The sequence below is a fragment of the Osmerus eperlanus genome, chromosome 17 (assembly GCF_963692335.1).
Source record: "Osmerus eperlanus chromosome 17, fOsmEpe2.1, whole genome shotgun sequence".
NCBI classification, from domain to species: Eukaryota; Metazoa; Chordata; class Actinopteri; order Osmeriformes; family Osmeridae; genus Osmerus; species Osmerus eperlanus.
The window spans coordinates 10768103-10788173 of NC_085034.1; the positions used below are offsets into that span (position 1 = coordinate 10768103).

Genomic DNA, 20071 nt, shown 5'->3' on the forward strand with positions numbered 1-20071 from the left:
TTGAATTGTATTATTTATTTATTATTACGTTTTATTACTTGGCTTACACCTGCATCATCGTAGTTGAAAGCACGTTATTAATAGTAGCGATTGTCCCTGTGTTAATGCGATGTTGTGCGAACCAAAACAACATTTTGTGAATTGAATGAATGATCTTACTTTGTACTTGAGGCCTTTTGCAGAATCTGTGGCAGTGGGAGCAGTCGATGGTGAAGGATTTAAATTGTTTGTGTCTATTCCAATATGTAATGATGGTATTCAATGACACAAGTCTGTGTTCTAGAAAGTGGTCTGGAGTCGCAGAGGTCCCATAATATCAGCTTTAATGCAGCAGTTGGAAATCAACAAGTACAGAGCCTTGGGGTTTGCATACGTTTTCCTACCCGCAACAGAGCTTGGGTTGGTTCACGAAGTCCAACTAACTATCTGTCCCTGCCCCAGCATATATTATACAGTGCAGTAAAATAAAAAACACAAGAAGAGGGTTGAGCTTGTTCTCCTGTGCAGCTGGGTGTTGTTCTTGCCTACGCGTCCCACATGCTCGGGTGCAGTCTCCACCTGGTTTCAAGGTTGTTTCTGAAAATGAAGAGAGAGACACAAAATACAGCCTTTTTCCCACACTCTGTGGTCGAAACTAGTCTGGATTGTTCCTCTTTCTCCGACAGCACCCCCGACTCCCCCCGCCCCGTGTGAGACACAATGTTTAAGCCTGAGCACACTTCTAAGTTCATAAGACAGAACTTTAATAAGCACAATGCATAACTTTAATAAGCACAATATATTCTTTAGGCTAATGGTCTCTTCAAAAATCGCCTGATATTCATCGCTAATTAATCCATTCCGAACAGGAAGGCACTGCCAGGAAGGCATCCTGTATGTCGCTCTGGATAAGAGTCTGCTAAATTACTAAATGTAAACGTATTTACACTACTTCTTGGATTCTGATTGGTGTTGCCGCCGTAGCCGCAAGGCACACATTGGAGTGTCACAGAAAATAATAGCCTACAACGCAGATGAAAATTATTCAGACAACAGCGTTTATATGTTCAACAATATGAAACTTAGTCTTAGGTGTTTTAAATGACACCAAATTTATTTCGGATTTTCCCAACGGCACAATACAAGGCGCAGGGAACTTAAAAGGTGCGTAAACGCTATTTAGAGGTGCGTAAACGCTATTTCCACTAAGTACAAAATTGTCCAAATACAAAAGTGCAATAAAAATAGGATACATTAAGAGATAAAACATTTTGATAAAACAAGTCAAGTCATCTATAACTGCATCATAACACATCTGGCTGATAACTTGGTTATCGTCTGATTTGGGAAAACAACATTAGGACCTGCTAAACATTATCTAGCTATAGCGCTAGCTAAGGTTCGTAGCTAGCTAAGAAGAACATTGGCACCGCAGCTGCTGTTGAGGTGGTTAAACAATTATATCAATAGATAATATGCTGCTACTAGCAGCGTACCTTTTTCCTCGACTCCATTTCTCTTCGTTTTTTTTCCTTTTTTCTTTTCTCTGATCCAGGTGAGTATGTTTTAGAGCCCGACCGATATATCGACGGGCCGATATTATCGGCCGATATTAAGCATTTTCCAAACTATCGGTATCAGCATTTATAATGGTGGATAAATTAATATTTAAAAAACAACAAAAATAACGGACAAAACACCCTTCAACCATTGTTGAGTGTTGGTGTTGCATAGTTTGTTCACCAGAGGGCACTCTACAACTTCCCTTGTGTTTAGAATGCCACAAACCCTGTCAGGCAGACCGTTAGGGAAATCTGTTTGTTTTGTTACGCGTTTCTGGATATCTTTATTTTGAAATATATATCGGCCGATATATCGGAATATTGGATTTTTAAATCACCAAATATTTGTATCGGCGTTAAAATTCCTTTATCGGTCTGGCTTTAGTTAGTACGTTTGCTTCATGATGGCTGGACGTCTGTAACCGAGCTACTTCTTCTGGCAGTTGACAAACGGGAAACATCAGAGTGCTGCGCGCAGCATCCTCTCAGCAATCACACAATTTAAAACTAATGATCCAAATGATCGATACCAGCTGGTTCATATTATCCATTTATTTTCTTATTTACTTCCTCTACCTTTTCAATTTCTCTATAGATTAATGTATCCACTTTGTCTACAAACCCTATCCGTAACTGCACAGGAAAAACCTTTGGAACTCATTAGTGATTCTGGAATACATATACTCTCACATCAAGACACAACCTTGCACATTTTATTACATACTTACAAACAGTTTTTGACATTATGACTTTTCAAATGGTGTGCTTTGGGCTCGAGTTGTTTTGCTATCGCTACCTCATAAGTCAAATTCTTTTTTTATTTTTTATTATGTCCACAGTGTAACAAGATCATCCTGAGCAATGACATTCTTAAGACAAGCAACAACTACATAGGCATAAAAATGAGAAAAAAGCACTATAAGCTACAAAGGGAAAACAAACTGCATTGAAAATAACACTTGCAGCAAAGATGGGGAATATATACCTTTCATATACCCCTAACAGAATAGAGGGCTCATATGCATTTTGCTAGTTTATCATCCAACTCCATTGGTCCTAGATAATTTAGGAGCAGACAGCTGTTTACCCAGATCTGATTGATGCTGCCAGCTAAGTAAAGTGGAATAGAACAGTCAAATATATGGAACTCTTTGACTTTACACATAATTCTTTTGAAAAGAGGGTGGGTCATTTCAAGGGTTTTCTCTTTGTCTTTTAGTGGGAACTGAGGGGGAACTTGCTTGGCTCCAACCATGGACAATAAATGCTCAATCAGGAAGTCCTTGCCAGCCATTACTTCATCCCCCTGCTCCAGTAAATTAAGTATTCCAGACAACCTTGTCATCTCCTTGTTAGAGATGGATCCTTTGTAGAGCGTGGAGACAAAAGTCACCTCACCACTTGGTGAAACACCAATCAGCCCCTTGAATGTGGAATGAGACTTGTCTGTGGAATCTGTCTCACAGCATGAAATGTTGGATGTTGGTGATTCACATTGCAGATCAAAGCAATCCAATATGACTCTGACTTTGGGACATTTTCTCTGAAACTTCCGAGACATTGCTCTCCTCACCTGATCCCTAGTCATCCAGATAGGAATGGATCCAAGTAAAAGATATAAATAGTTGGCCCAAGTAATGAGTATCCTGCTCACAGTGGAAACATTCAAACCAAACATACCAGCCAACACCTTCTCGTTAAGTCCAGCAGCAGTGCGCAAACAATACAAAAAAAACTCATCGATGAGAGGTAGCTTGCAGTGAGGGCTTGGTGTTTCCTGGAACACATTCTCCATTCCCATTTTTTGTGCTTTATTCCAATATACAACTTTTGATGCTGAGGGCTCAATTGATTTCCAAAAAAACGTAAAAATGTGTTCAGAGGAAAATCTAGTGTAGTACTTGAAATCTTCATCTGAAACACAAAACCTGCTCAACTGTGTCTGGACCCTTGTGTTTTTCTTGAGGCGTTCCTCCAACTCCTTAATCTTTTCCAGTACCTTCTCCATAGCATCTGTAGACAAATAATACAAAACTGGAGAGTCAGTTATTGTCATGCTAAACTACTGTTCATTTTACATGAGTATCATTGACTGTCATTCTTACAGTCCTTTTGAGTTTATCACTTGTGATGGCATTTTTTGATATAGTTATTAAGAATGTATTTTTAATAGACTGAGGTTGTGTTTAAACAAATGGATGTTGCAGTTGGTCTTAAGGTATTTATGGTGTTGGGTTATGATGCCTGATTGAGAAGCTAGGGGCACGGAGGTTGGGGGATGTTTGAGTTCTGTGGCCTAAAGGGAGATGGGTAGATGGATCAGTTGATCTAGCAGCCCTGACCTTTTGGCCGAGGAGATTGTGTCCTGTTTGTGTTTCATTAAGGGTATCTTTACTGTCCTCATTTAGAGAAAGAGCTGTGACATCAAAAGACTTTGGTCACTTGACCTGGGGGGTTATATTGTCTTAACTGTCACTGAGCAGTGCTGACCAATCAACAGAGTTCAGAGGAATCATTTGATCTAAAGTTTATATAAGGCAGGGGTTTATGATTGTTCTTCATCACTCTGGCGAACGACCTGTGGCTAGCACCTCCTTCGTTATGACTGATCACAAAGTACTTTGTTAAATCATGATCTGTATAAGCAAAATAAATTGTAATAAACCCACATCTCTTGACTACTCAGATCTACACAGTGCCGCTTGAATTTCTACCATTACACTTGGTGGCCAGTAGGGGGATCCTCATTGGTCTACGGCGTTCAGCAGGCGGCTCCCCTCGGCGAATTGATCTTCCGGCAAAAAGCCGCCTTTCCTTCCGCCATGCGTGAGACAGCAGGGCCAGGGGGGGCGCCCGTTGGACGTTTTGTGGCTGACGCGGGGTCTTCAAAAGAACCGGTGAGATATTCTTTTGGTTACTGTGTGATATTGAATTGTCTAAATGTGTGTTTTTTTTTTTGGCTATTGTCAATAATTCGGTTAAGTAAGTAATTGGGCAGAGGTAAAACTGTCCTATACGTGTAAAGTCGTACGAATTAATAAGGTAAGGTTGTTGAACCTACCTTTTACGTGAAAGTCGTAAAAGAAATGTCTGCAGAAGTGTGTCGACGGACACACACAGAGGTAGATAAATTCACATGTTATATCGTGTTATGTGTCTTTTTGAGACCCTAAGGATTAGAATATGTTGGGTTAGTGATAGTTTGAGAAATTGTATTGGCATTGGTGCAGTTCTTATTTATTAACGGCCTAAACGTGATTCTAAGTCCCGAGAGAAAAGTATACTTGTGAGGAAATCAGCTGTGTGAGTGAGAGTGTTTACAAAGGGTTTGAGTCCCTGAAGGTGGAGAACAAAGAAATTTCAAAGTAGAGGTTTTAAGTTTGCAACACGCGTGTTCATTTTTTGTTTTAATTGCAAGTTATGTTTTTTTGAGGTTAAAAGAAGTATGAGTAACTAATGATGTCTACTATTCAAGCTATATACAAATTACAAAAATCAAAATTTTAATTAATTTTCGGTTTGAATATTTGTAATTTATGATTGTGCAGTTATTTTCATTGAAAGTTGTGAAGTCGGAATTTAATTGTTTTTAGAAAAGAAAAGGGGTAATTGTGTCTTTATTTTCCGTCGTTGGTTATCGTTTATGGATTGTAATTCTGAAAATGAATGGTCTGGAGGCAGAATTGACCTGTTCAAACATCGATTACATGAAACAAAAGTATGGTAACGATAGTTTATTGCAAATGCAAATATGGATTGATAAATGTGGATTTTCGAGTGTGGGGTCGTTTTGTTTTAAGGACCTTATTGTATTGCGAAATAGGTTCGTGGGGAGAAATAGATACACAATTTTTTTTGAAGTGGAGAAGTGGAGATTTTAGCCTGATTGGAGAGCTTTTTCTGATTGGATGGAGATAGGTAGAGGGATAAAGAAATATTAGGACAGAATAGTGTGGGGAATTTTTCATCTATTTCCCCACAGATTCACGATTGAGATTTTCTGGCTGTTCCGCAAACAAATTTCGCCTCATCCGCAGCCAGGGGTGTTGCGGCAGGATGTGCAGGCGCATGAGGTTTTGCGGGAATGCGAGAACAGAATATGAACATGAGGTCAGACATTTGCCATTTCTCTATGACTCCGATGTCTTCTGACAGCCGGTTATATCTAGGAAAAGTCAAGAAAGCAGGATCCTGGAATTTGTTTATAGATTTGCTTTGGATTCCCGCAAAGATTGAAGCTTGTGCCTTGACTTGCAATTGCCATTGTGTTTCAAAGAAGGAAAGGTTAAAGTCCTCTCCGGAACAAAGGGTTTGAGTCCCTGTTGTGTTTGGAATAAGTGGTGTTGTGGGCTATGGTCGAAGCTGATGCAGAGCGTGTTGACATGCTGTTGAAAAACATGTAGGCCAGCACGAATTGCTAGGTCAATCCAAAATGCGTGCTTTAATTGTGGGAATTTGAGCAAAATGTACGTGAATGTCCGGAGATGTGTCATCTTTGTTGAAAGTTTTCTGGAAATTGTGAGCGAACTCTCAAATCAGAGGGGTTCGTGACCGGAAGTTGAGTTCCGAACTGGTGACGTACAATGTTTATCGGTTATGACACTGTTGGTAGAGGAGAGACGATTGACTTGTTATATTGTTTTACAACTTTGTGTTAACCGTTATATATTTGATGTTAGACTTTACATCGGTCTGATTACCGCCAGAAGGCATTTGTTTTTGAAGACGGAGACATTCTGTTTTGAAAATGCTAATGTTAATTCTTTGACTGAATTCTCCACTTGAAAAGAGGCGCATACGCTTGAGCCTAGCGGAAGTTGATTCTTTCAGTGAAGCTCATTCTGCGTGAGTGCAAAAAAAAAAAAAAAAAAAAAAAAAATCACTCATTTTATAGAGAATTTGACGTTGAATTGAGAAGTATATTGGTTGGAAAACAGATGTGTTTCTGTTTCTTTGTCAAACTTAAGAAAATATTGTGAGTTGCCATACTCTTGATTTGGAAATTATGTACAGACCGATTTTCTATATTATGAGCTTGATTCGTTGTTGAATAACGCGCTGGAAATTTAGTGTTTGGGTAGGATAATTGGTAAAAGGCCAGTTTTGGCAATAAAAGCGGTATTCATTTGAAGAATTACAATCCCGGGGTTATTGAAACTTTTATAGAAAGTTATGTGTTCAAACGGAAATGTTATGTTGTTTAAGGAATATTTTTTTTTATGTCTGGAAATGTTCGATGGTTTAATTTTTAATTTTGTGGGAGTTCACAGATGTTACTGTTGTTTAAAGAAATATGTAAAGGGTTATGAAGAAGTGATTAGAAAGATTGAGCCAGTCCGAGGGACTGAAGTGTATACAATGGGAACTAGTTCGAGAGACCGAATTGCGTTTGTTGTTAAGGGCAAAGGTGCTACATATGTGTGTTTATTTCTGCTGAGATGATTTGTTGAAATGTGTTGGGTTTGGTGGTATTCATATTTATATTTAAATGGACTTGAAGTTGAAGCTTTGTCCAACCAGAATGCTAATACATGGGTAAACTGTCGTTCTCTGACGAGTGATATTAGGTGCATATGTAGATTTCGGAGCCTAATTTTTATGTTGAAATTAAAATAGTACTAATGGTTGATAGACTTGTAAAGAAAATCCAGGCTGTGACTGTTGGTTAATGGCTAATGGTGAAAACGTGGAGGAAGTGCATTTTGTTCTGTCCTGAGACAAAGGAGAGTCCAGGAAGTTGAATTTGAAACTATGGCAAAGACATTGGCTAACAAACTAACAGACCGACAGGCGGGTACAGGCTAGTAAAGGAATTGCAGCTTGATATTTGAGATCCAGGATGAGTAACCGCATGACACATGCGCAGATGGAAGTTGAGAAATTTACAAAGACGCAAATTTAGAGAAATAGATACATTTGGAGCGAATTTTACATATTGATTTGGTTACTTTTGAAATATGTTACGTGATGAGCATTTTGAGACATATGCTAACAAGGTTTTGTTTGTTTGAGGACATTTTAAATGAGTTTCAGAAATTCCGAGGAAAGGTGGGGGCTAAAAGAGTCCCGTTACGTTGAGTCTTACAAAGGTGATCCCAGAGGGTGTAATTCTGCATAATTATGTGAGTATTAATGGTGAAAGATGTGTCCGTTTAGATTAATTCGAAGTTTGGTGGTTTACAAATGTATGATTTAACATTTGTTCTAAATCCTAGACAAACTGGGAGGTAGGAGCCTTTCAGACCAGAACTTGTATTTACGAGCGGAAAATCAGTGGTGTGTGATGGTATCCATAAAAATGCAGAAATTAGATCTAATTGGATTGGAAAAGTTATACTTTAGCAAAATTAAGTGAATAGATGGTAAACGCCAACCATCTGTGTTGTTTAAAAGAAATAAAAAAAGGTTGAGAGTTTTTGCTTTGTTCCAGAGGGCGCTGTTTGTTTGATTAGAGTTTTGAAATGCGCGATTGTTTATTTGGGTTGATTCACTAACAAAGAGTAATTGAGATAGCTGGTAAATATAGGAATATTCAAAGGTGTATACATTACATGCTTTGATAAAACTTTTGAGGAGTTAAAGAATAAGGTTTTGTTTTACGGTTTTATGTTAAATTGTGAATTTAAAGGTTTAAAAGAAAAAGGGAGAGTTTATATTTTCTTTTGTCTTAAGGGCATGGTACAATGTTTTGGGATAAACAGTTAGGCTGTGATGAGGTTGTATCATTATGGTATTGGTTCATAAAGAGGGTTATGATAACTTGGTTTTGAAATAATTTGGGAAGACTCATTAAGTCTGATAAATTGTGGTGTGATGGTTGTGCTAAGTAGCTTGTTCTGGACTGCAGCCAAAGCAAGTTATGAAGTTCTACCTATCTAACCTATATAGAAATATAGATGGGGTATAAGTTTGGCTAATGGTTACATTAAGAACATTTTATGGTCTATGTTTTATTTTGGAATCATACAGATTAAATTCTGGTTTAGGGTAGTGATGCTGGTTTTCTACATGTCTTGGAAAAAGAGAGATTTGATTTGGTGAATTTAAATACAGAAAAAATTTAAAGGGAATCTGAAATTTAAAGGTATTCATTTGAACTGTTCCTAAAGGTTTTTGAAGAAAAGATAATAAGAGACTAAAAGTTGAGGTTATTCGTAATTTGGCTGTTTTCTAAAAATAGTTTTATTTTATACAAATTGGTTCAAAGGTTGGTTGCTTCAGTGTAAGCTTGTTAATTCATAAAAGGGAAAAGAGTTAAAATATTTACTGATAGTTAAATACATCATTGGTGTTACATATGATTTTGGGAAAGGTATGGAAACAGGAAGTTTCTTAGTTTGATCTGGGACACAACTTGCTGTATGCAAATGTGGAATTCACTCTAACAATTATGATTATTCCACAGGGAAAATGCTAGTGCTGATACTAGCTGGAGCAGTTTCTAGATTGCCTGAATGCATTGATGAACTAACTAGAATATGTTTTTGATGTTGATATGTTTACAGGAAGTGATGAGATGATGTTGCTATGTCCGGATGAGCCTAACTTGACAAATTTGGGCTTACAGGACTCTTTTGAGGAAAATTGTTGTGTGACCTTGATACAACATTTGTTACAGGTTCTTTAAGGGAAGCGCAGGCTTCTTAGAGAGGAAGAGATGACGTTTAGGAATTTATGACTGACTGATGACTGACTGATCCAAACAGAGAGTGACTATGGGGGTTTTATGGTTTTATGAATTTAGCTTCAGTAGTTTGGATTTGTGATAGGATTGTGAGGGTTTGATATGATATTGCTGAGTTGAAAGTATTGGACTGTATTTAACCCAGAGTGAGAATTTTGTTTTGTTTGAGTATATTTGATAAGAATTACAGAATACAGCGGACAGATGGAGAAAGGAATGGTGGAATGGATATTCGAACTTGGACAAATCCACAAGAAAATGCGTTTTGGAAAAAGGAAGGATATGAGAATAAAAAATGGAGGTTGTATGGTCTGCATAAAACATTTATCTTGAGATTTTGCTAAGTTAACACATGGAAAGATCATGCCTCTACAGTTTGTGTGATATCAAGAAGAATGCATTATTTTAGCATACAAGAGGATTTGTAATGGATGCATAGTCATTTTGTTAATACTTCATATGTGGGATAAGTATTATGAGAAAAGGAATTTAAACACGATAAGCTTCACAGTTAAGGTTAGAGAAACCATTTGGGTATTGATAGATGGATTTTGTAGAGTTCAATTTTTGGAGAAGTGATACTGTTTTGATGGTTGTTGGATGGGAAGAAGTTTTAGACTTCTCAGGGGCTCAGTGATCAAGCTTTTGTTAATTTAGATTATTTTCGATGGGAATTTTCTTTGGTTATGTAATGATAATGGGTCACACTTGTTTATGGAAGTTATTTTGGTGTTGATAGGATTCAACATTGTGTTAATCACTTCAGTTGAATGAGAGAACAGAACTTTGAAGACTAAGTCAGACGACAAGAAGTCAGTTACCTTTAACTGACCTCTGTGAGAATGTGCTTGTTTATCACTGTGCAACCTTTTTGGAGTCTATTTTGTGTGAGATTCACAGGCAGGTGAAGGAGGCTATTCCTATGACTGGACCGCTGCATGATTTGATACCAGATGACTGGATCGTGGTGAAGGACCTGAAACGCCTGGTAAAACCCAAGGTGGACGGGGCCATACCAGATTCTCCTGACGACTAATCCGGCGGTTAAGATCGGAGAGGAGAGCAACGTGGATACACGCTAACCATTGCAAGCGTGCACCTTGTCTGGAGACGGAAGCAGAGGATACGCGTTCTGCGTAGTACCAAGGAAATTTCCGAGCTGTACGCGAAGTGCAGTGTCGTTGAAAGTTGCCCTGAGCAATTTGATCGTCGTTTGCAATCGATTCGACTAGACTACACCGCCTGACAGAAGTTTGCCTACATTCAACTGAAGATGGCCACTACGAATGCACGACCATGGCATCAGTTCCGACAACCTGGACTTTGTGGTATACGGGGTGCAGTGGGTTTTGTCTTGGGAATGGCATTTCTTATTGCTCTTATTGTATTTTCGCTTTTGTATTTTAATAAAAGTATGCATAATTCTGATGATACTATGACAATAGATCCAATGACTTCAACTGTTTCACCTGCAACGTTCCAGATGTTGAAAAGTGATGATAGAGAGGTTGTAGATGAAATGGAATCGGAGATGGAGTTTAATTCTTGGTATAAGTTAGCAACATATTCAGTAAAACAAGTTTTAGGCGAAGAACACCCACCATGTGTGTATTGCCAGACACTTAAGGATGTTCCACTGATTATGCCAGCACCATTTAATTCAACTAGTTGTTATGATTTTAATTACCATCGAATTATTTCAGGTGACATTGATAAAACGAGATGTGTGGACAGTAGTCATCTGGTTTTGTTCAGGAATTGTCCAGTCTGTCCCACTAACTGCTATCATTACCAGAGTTCTAGTGCTTGGTATTTAAATTCCAATCTAGGATGTGCAGCAGTACGTCCTATGCTTACTGGACCAATTGAGAACGAGGGAACGGAAGATGTTCTGATTGATTTTGTTATAGTTCCAGGGCAAAAGTTTGAGTGTTTCGAGAAAAGTTCCGATATTGTTAAAACAGTATTCGTGGGGAACTTTAGTGAAGGGAAAGTAAAGATTGGAACTTGTGGACATACTTGGGTGGTAAATCCATACTGTGAGGCGATGCAGTTTAGAGATGTTAATGGGACTTTACACCCTTGTTACAAGTATAGAAGCTCTGTTCGTGTGGATAGTGAGGGAAAACATCATACTCCACCACCTTCTGGCCCATTGGTATATCCAGGACGCGATATAGCTGATATATTTTGGTATTGTGGGGGTAGAATTAGATCACGTTTACCAGAAGGATGGGTGGGAGTGTGTGCTAAGGTGATGTTAGTTAGTAAGACGTTGATTAAGCCTTTAGGTAATGTGACGGTTGATTCAGGCAGACAGAGACGAGCTGCTCCTGTTGGATCTTTTGATAGTGGAATTTACATGATACATGATTACATGATATTGGAGTACCAAGAGGGGTGCCTACTGATTTTAAAGCTAGAAATCAGGTAGCTGCAGGACTAGAATCATTCTTTTGCGTACATTGTACGGTTAACAAAAATGTGGATTGGATTAATTATATATATTATAATCAGCAACGTTTTATTAATTACACTGTTGATGCGATTTCTGGATTATCAGAACAATTGGCTAAGACTTCAGAGATGGCATGGCAAAACAGGATTGCTCTAGACATGTTGTTGGCTGAAAAAGGGGGTGTTTGTGTACTTTTCAATAATACATGTTGTACGTACATTCCCAATAATACAGCGAGTGATGGGTCAGTCACTAAAGCATTATCAAGCATGCGTACTTTGAGATTAGAATTGTCTGAACATTCTGGATTTGATGATTCAAAAGGAGTTTGGTCATGGATTGACGGTTCTTGGGAAATGTTTGGTAAATGGAAGGCAGTTCTTCTGTCTGTTTTGTGTGGAATAGGTGTCATTTTGTTGATACTATTGTTTTTGGCTTGTTGTCTGTTTCCCTGTGTAAGGAAGATTGTGGAAAAGACAATGGCTAAATCATTTGCTTTTCAAATGATGAACTATAGTCCCTTAGAGGATTCTGACTGGGTTCCACCATTTAAGGATGAAGAGGCTACTGTGAGTGATATGTAATTCTCTTGTTATTTTTGGGGTTATGTTTTGATTAAAGGGGGTTACTTTATTTTCTTGCCTCCATATCTGTATGGATGTTTTATATTTTTGTATGCTTATGCTTTTGTATGCCTTTGTTGTTTAAAAAAAAAAATAAGGAATGTGATGGCATTTTTTGATATAGTTACTAAGAATGTATTTTTAATAGACTGAGGTTGTGTTTAAACAAATGGATGTTGCAGTTGGTCTTAAGGTATTTATGGTGTTGGGTTATGATGCCTGATTGAGAAGCTAGGGGCACGGAGGTTGGGGGATGTTTGAGTTCTGTGGCCTAAAGGGAGATGGGTAGATGGATCAGTTGATCTAGCAGCCCTGACCTTTTGGCCGAGGAGATTGTGTCCTGTGTCCTGTTTGTGTTTCATTAAGGGTATCTTTACTGTCCTCATTTAGAGAAAGAGCCGTGACATCAAAAGACTTTGGTCACTTGACCTGGGGGGTTATATTGTCTTAACTGTCACTGAGCAGTGCTGACCAATCAACATAGTTCAGAGGAATCATTTGATCTAAAGTTTATATAAGGCAGGGGTTTATGATTGTTCTTCATCACTCTGGCGAACGACCTGTGGCTAGCACCTCCTTCGTTATGACTGATCACAAAGTACTTTGTTAAATCATGATCTGTATAAGCAAAATAAATTGTAATAAACCCACATCTCTTGACTACTCAGATCTACACAGTGCCGCTTGAATTTCTACCATTACACACTCCAATTACAAGGGCATTAGTGGATTAGCAACATCACTATGGGCTAGTGAAAGTAAACTGAAGATATTTCAACAAGGAAAAATCCCACCTCCACGCTGATTTGCACAAAGCCACCAGCAGAGAGCCCACCAAATTTGAGCAAGCAATAGTGGATCCTGCCTTTAAATATAGTTGGATACAATGCTATTGCTAAGTATGGAGTTAGATAGCTACTTACCAGGAGGTGGGCAACTTGCATAGTCATGGTCTTGGGGATGGGTAACCACAGCATGCTTCACTTTAGTTTGTTCCAACTCTTCCTCCTGTTCCTTTTCTAGTACGGTGGAAATTAAAAGAAAAACAATTGGTCAAAAGGTGACCAAGTGCAAAATTACTCTAGAATTTCTTGAATGTGAGAGCAAGGTAACTGCCAACATATTGAATCGAATGTTCATACAGTCTTTTTTTGTACAGTGTAGCATAGAAAGCTACCTTATTCCATGATGCATTTGTAGGTTCACATCTTAGTTCAATAACTAGAGACTACTAGCGAGAAATAAAAATGGAAAATCCAGTAAGCAAGTAGACATTCACGTCAATGTTCTAAAAAATATATATTACACAAAAATTGTATATCACATCACACATATCGGCCATTCATAACAAAAGCAAATAAGAGTTCAGCTAAATACAATGAAAACAGTATTTCACAGAATTATTATAATAGTCGTATAAACTCATGCATGTTCTTGCATTCTTCAGAAATCCAAACAGAAAGATTTTATGTTTGTCCCAACACAAGCTCTTCTCCTGTCTGGCCCCCCAATAGTGGAATCAACTCCCCACCTCCATCAGAGACACTGACTATCTCCCCACCTTCAAGAAAAGGCTCAAGACACACTTGTTCCAGGAGTACAACGGTACTTAGGAATGTGGCTGGACCTGATGTTAGTTTCCTTCAGGATCACGATGACTCTTATTGAGAGACTTGTTGCTCTTGTTGGTTAGTTGTTGTTGTAGTTAACTGACTCGAAATGATTGTACTCACTGTGAAATATATTATTGTTGCTTGCTTTTTTTGCACTTTTGAGGTTCATGCTGTTTAATTGTAACTTGTCTAACTACATGCTCTTATGGTTCTTCCCTTTGGGACATTCGTTTTTCACAATGTATGATTCATTGTTTGGTTACCCACAATGTTTGGGGCTATCTCGTTATGTTCAGTGACCTATGCACTTTTGTAAGCTCTCTCTTGGAAGTCGCTTTGGATAAAAGCGTCTGCTAAATGCATAAATGTAAATGTACTTAATTTTGATTGTTCATAGAGTTTTCCTAGTCTTCTTAAGCCTTCATAAAAAATCATGTTATGTTTTTACATAAAGTTAAGAGGAGTTACACTTTAAAGAACATTTAACACTTTCTAATAGCAATGTTTGGGGAAAATGCCCAAATTCCCACTCTCACATTTCTTTAGTGCTCTCAAGAGATCTCTTAGCATTCTTACTAACTAGTGCACAATGCCCGTGATGCAGTTGGTGCTTAGTAGGGCTGTCCCCACTCAGCCGACTAGTCGATTTTCTGGTCGATATACTCTTGGTCGACTAAGATGTTTTTAGTCGAGCTGCCGTATGGCAGTGTGAGATCCGATTCCCGCTTGTGTCAACATTGCTGAATTAAAGAAATGTTCTACAGAAATTGTAGATTATATTATTTAAAGATCCTGTAAAGCAAATTCCATGATTTGCTTCTCAGTACATTATATACGTGTGAAATGAGTTCCTGAAAGCATGTGCAAAGCGCGAAAACTTTGTTGCACTGAAATGTGGAGTTAAACCGTAGAACAGTTTCACTCTGACCGATGTACGTCAGATCACTGAATGGCTCCTCCTGCTGTACTGTTATTGTAGCCTAAATCAGCTAGCTAGCTAGCTTCAGGATGTCTCCCTCCACCTGCAACTGCATCTTCCCATGATGCAAAAACTTCAGCTGCGCTGCAACGCTATTTAATTTCCCTATTGATGAAGAAAGGAAAAATAGGTGGATTGATTTTGTGGAGCCACGCTGATGGAAAGCTTCGGCTAAACTCCAACAGCCGCCTCTGCAGTGACCATTTCACGGCGGACAGTTTTAACATGGACCAGAGATAGACGGGGTTCAGGGACACACGGCTTCTCTTGCAGCGCGGAGCCGTACCGAGCATCCCCTTCCGGTCGTTCCGCCTCCCGCACCCGGACCATCCACCGCCGCCAGCAGTTCATCACTCAGTTCTGTGTGCTTGTTATAATTATACTAGGTAACTTTTCCAGAGGTATCTCTGCTATGAGTTAGTGCAAACCGCTAACTTGATATTAGGCTACTCGGTGTAGAATGATGGTATTTTGGTGAAATGGTAGCTAATGTGCTAGAAGTAGTTGGAGAGCTCACTGTCTGCCGTCTCTGGTGTCCATTTTTACTCCTGTGTTACAGCTTAGGGGAACATTTCATTTATATGCATCTGTATGTTTCACTCTAGGGGTCGGCGATATGGCCAAAATCTTCTATCACGGTATGAGTAATTTGATATCACGGTTACGGTATATATCACGGTATAGTTATTGTTCTGTAACTTTTTGTAAAAATCAAAAAAAGAAATGGTACAAAATAACCATACCGTACTTCATCATCACACTCGATTATTTATTACAAACAAAAACAACTGCCTCACATGAGACAACACAAGGTAAAAACAAAACATTTCAAAATGAGCGAAAGCAATCAGTCTGAGTATCAACCTCGTTAAAGCTCGGTCGATACGTTAAAGCCTCAGTTTGATATTTCCCGGCATGACCTCACTCTCAGTTAGTAAGTAGTTAGCCTTCACTAGTCATCCTAGATCAAGAATGCTAGCAACGCCACCAGTGTAATTTTACAACAATAATTTTACAGCACGAGACATAAAACTAGAACAACAAATCGAATTGGTTACCTGCAGAATGGGTCATCAAATATATAATTAATTAGCATCGGCATGAATGTGGTCCGCTTAGACAAAATACACTCCACATCGAAAATTCCATCAGACCAACGCAAATATTCTTCAGGGTCATATGAAAATAGCAAATCAAATAAAAGTTAAACTACAATTCTAAATATCACAAGAATGCTATTTATATGATGGCTTATATACAATACAACAACCAGACATTTAATTGACACGTGTAATACAAAAATATCACAAATTTGTAAAGACTTTGGATGCGAGCCCTTTTTGCCCAACCTACCTGCTGCAGTTATCGTCTTCTCTGCTGCAGAGCAACAACAACATGCAACTACTGTGTGAATTTGTTTTCAAAATAAGAGTATACATTTATTATATTAATATATCATGTGAGAAGGGGGGTGGGGGGTTATGGCATATATGCTTAATAAGAGTGTATGAAATACATAATTTAAAAAAAGTATACCACGGTTGAAACGGTACAGCCAAATCTCTCCCTGTAGACACATTTCTACCGTCGCCCGGTACCGTCATACCGCCCAGCCCTATTTCACTCATTGAACAAATAAATTCGAATTCTATACTGTTTTTTCAGGCTTGACGTAGCATCCATTATCTGGTTCGTAGGTAACCTATAGAGGTGGCGCCTTCCAGCAAGGGGCGGAGCTGAAGCTCCTTCAGGCAACACTCCCCCCAGTCTCAAGCCGAGAAGACTGCTGATTGCAGAAATCTTTCAAAAGCCTAATTTAACATACTTGTCAGTTTTTTTTCATTCGAATTTGGATGGGTAGTTAATAACACATTCTTCTGTGATGTAGTGAACTTAAGTCGTTTTCAATTCCACTTTACAGGATCTTTAAGACAAATTAAGCAACTCTAAAAATATATAATTTAAAATAAAAGGTGTTAGTTTTCCCTTTCATTAATCTGCGCTTTGTTTTGTTTTTTGCACACGGCACAAGCACAATTGGCTGCCAAACTAAACTCTGCCATAGCCTACTTTGTCGTAGCCTGGCTCTGCCCTCCTACGTACTTCCGCTCAATTTTGATTTTGCTTCTATACTAGGTCTGGCCATGAGGTAAGTAAGTCAGATGTGTCCGGTTAATTTTCTACCGGCCAATCAGCGAACAGAGGGAGTGGCTCTTGTGCGCTAGTTTGTGTTGTAGTTCCGTAATGGCGGCGGAGAAAGATGCGAGCGAAGCCATTCGGTCCGTTGTGGCAACGCTGCCGAATATCCATAAGCTAAAGCCAGAGCAAGAACAATCTTTTCTGAGTTTTGTTGGTGGTCATGATGTTGTGGCCCTCCTCCCCACGGGGTTCGGGAACAGTTTTATTTTCCAGCTACGGCAGCTAGCTCTGTTACAGTAGTGGTGAAAGAATTGGCTAAGGCGAACGCTAGCGATTGGTTATGGAAGATCAGAGTGGCTCTGGGCAGATCCAATAGTTTTAAACTTCAACAGAGTACCCGCCTACAAGGAAGTCAATGCTTGTCAATGGAGCGAGGCCAGACTCTCTGTACAAATGAAATGTACGAGAGTCTGGTTAGGACCAGGCTAACTTTGTCGGTGTTATTTGGCAAAATGGCAAAGAAATCTGTGGTATGGCAGCATTTCATTAAAATACATTTACAAAGTGCCAGGTGACTCGAAAAACGTTGAATGCAAACTCTGCCAAAGTTTTTTTTTTTTTCATAGTTCGATGTCGAATATGATGTAGCCTACCACCTGAAAACCATAAGTTGGCCTACTTCGCTCATGCTAACGCGCTGGGTTGAAAAATGAATATGCTTATTATAAGAATCAGATCCAAATCGAATGACTATCTTTTCCGGCCAAGACAACAAAATCTTTCTCTGTTTCACCGTTCTTCACTCTGCTTCTACGTAAGTTCACATGCTGCACTTTTTCAGGCAGTGATCAGCGAGCTCGGATGATTTGCATGTTAAACAAACAATATTTTAAATTTGTTGTACATTGTAAGAGATAATAAATAATAACCAATCAGGCATTTTGTATTATATTGGCATTTGGTAACAACAGGACTGGTGACACAAGGCTTATTTATTAGTAAAAGCTTATTTTATAGCGGCTGAATCTGGAATGTCCAGCAGCTACATTGAGTCAAATCGGGAAAATGTTTGTACCTTTATTTTTGTCTAGTTGTCAATCTCCCATCTTACGTATGTATTTCTTTCATATTATCTCCTAAAACAGTGAGGTAAAACATCAAACAAAATGGTTTGATGAAAAACATTGTGACATTTATAGAAAAAAAAAAAAACGTTTCAAATTTCGATTAGTCGGTTTTCAGAAGTGTTTAGTCGAGTCTTGGTCGACCAAAGAAAATCTTAGTCGGGGACAGGCCTAGTGCTTAGGATGTCAGTGAAAAGGTTACTTGAACCACAGATAGTGCACAGGGCCAGTGATACAATTGGTGGCACATGCACACATATACAGATTCCTGGAATTATAGATAGGGCACAGTGCCCGCGATGATGTCGGTGACACACACAGATTTCTGGAATTATAGATGTGTAGATAGTGCAGTGCCCGTGATGCAGCTGGTTCTCAGTGGTTTTGGTACCTATATTTCTCAGATCACAACGAACTTTTGCGTAGCCATGCCCACCTTTAGTTACCGCTGTTAGTCCGTCAAGCGTTGCTTCTTTGTATAGCGGGTACAACTGTAAACTGCTGTATAAGTAGCACACTGTACCGGTCAGTGTAAGTGATTCTTTTTGGAGTAATACCTCCAGATCAAGGGGAAACGGATTGCAATATGCAGTGGATATATTCAGAATATTCAAATCAACGGAAAGGGACATAATAAAAGGGGTCATTTACTGATTTTATAGGGTATTTCACACTGTTCCTTAAGGTCTCCTAATAGGGTAGGTAACATTGGTTGGGCTGAAAATGGCCCGGGTGCTGTTCTAGGCTCCCTAATGCACCCTGTGAAATAGCCCTGGAATAAAACGAGAGGTTTTCTCCCTTTTATGGTATGCTCATGAATATATAGATGAGCTGCGCGCTGATTGGTTGATTTACAACAAGCGAAGCTGCGGAGCAAAGACGCAACACGGCCAACCAGGGGCGTATCCAGGGAGTGGACTGATGTAAAGTCTCTACAGACTGTAGCTTGCTTTGCTAAATAGCATGCTAGCTAGCAGGCATTCACGATGTGTGAGACATTTTATTTATAAGATGTTAAATACCCATGCCATTTGTCTGTAAGTGTTTCACATGATAATTGGTCTGTAAAGTAGTTAACATAAGTAACGCAATGCATTGTATAACTGGAAATCATGATCCTGGCTAACTTCAGTCATAAGATGACCGAGGTGAAGTTAGTTTCATATTCGACATTTGACATTCGTAAGACGCTACTTTGCATCGTCGCGTTAGGGGCCGGGTAAAAACTACCCATACAATTTTGAAAAATGATGACTTATAATATTTTTATGACTATAAAACCTCAAACGGACACCAGAGTATTCTAACAATGTCTGGTGTACTTCCTCAGCCTTTGCTTTTTCAATGAAGTTTCAAACAAAATTATAGAAAATCACAAATCTCTGAAAATAGCTTAATCCTCACAAATCTTAATAACTTTTTCAAAATTGTGTCAAAAAATCTCAAATATATACCAGATTATTCTAATAATGTCTGGCCTACTTCCACATACAGTACAAAAGAAAAAATCATTGGAATTCTACATACGGCTTACGTGAGGTGAACATAATATTATTGAACAATGTGAACTTTCTGAAGAACAAAGACATGACTGACACAGGTAGCAATGAGCCCCAAAAGTGCCTGATGCAGTGTCTGCTCATCAAGGTATGTCCTCTGAACATCAGTAAGATTTAATAAGTACTTAATACAGTAAAGGTATGATATCAGTTATATTGTTTATGTTTGTTATTACTCAAGTTTATTTTCAAGTTTGCAGTTTGAATGTTTCTGACGTATGACTGGTAGAACTTACGGAATCCATCAAAGAAACTGTAGACTAATTTCTAGACTGTTGAAAATTATAAATACATTAGAATATATCAATTTGTAATAGGGAAATCCTAGCCTGGGTGCCAGCCGAACTTAGC

The 20071-nt window shown here is 38.7% G+C and overlaps 1 protein-coding gene across 6 annotated transcripts in view; it reads right to left on the reverse strand.

The window, feature by feature from the left end:
- Window positions 1–2232: 2232 nt before the first annotated feature.
- LOC134037825 (uncharacterized) overlaps window positions 2233–20071 on the reverse strand; it is a 60097-nt gene continuing 42258 nt past the window's right edge. For all 6 annotated transcript variants that reach the window (XM_062483358.1, XM_062483361.1, XM_062483356.1 and 3 more), the window contains 2 exons: window positions 13230–13325; window positions 2233–3554 (listed from right to left, as the gene is read on the reverse strand). In XM_062483358.1, the coding sequence (XP_062339342.1) occupies window positions 2557–3554; window positions 13230–13325 (1094 nt within the window). In that variant the 3' untranslated portion in view covers window positions 2233–2556. The remainder of the gene's footprint in view (window positions 3555–13229; window positions 13326–20071) is intronic.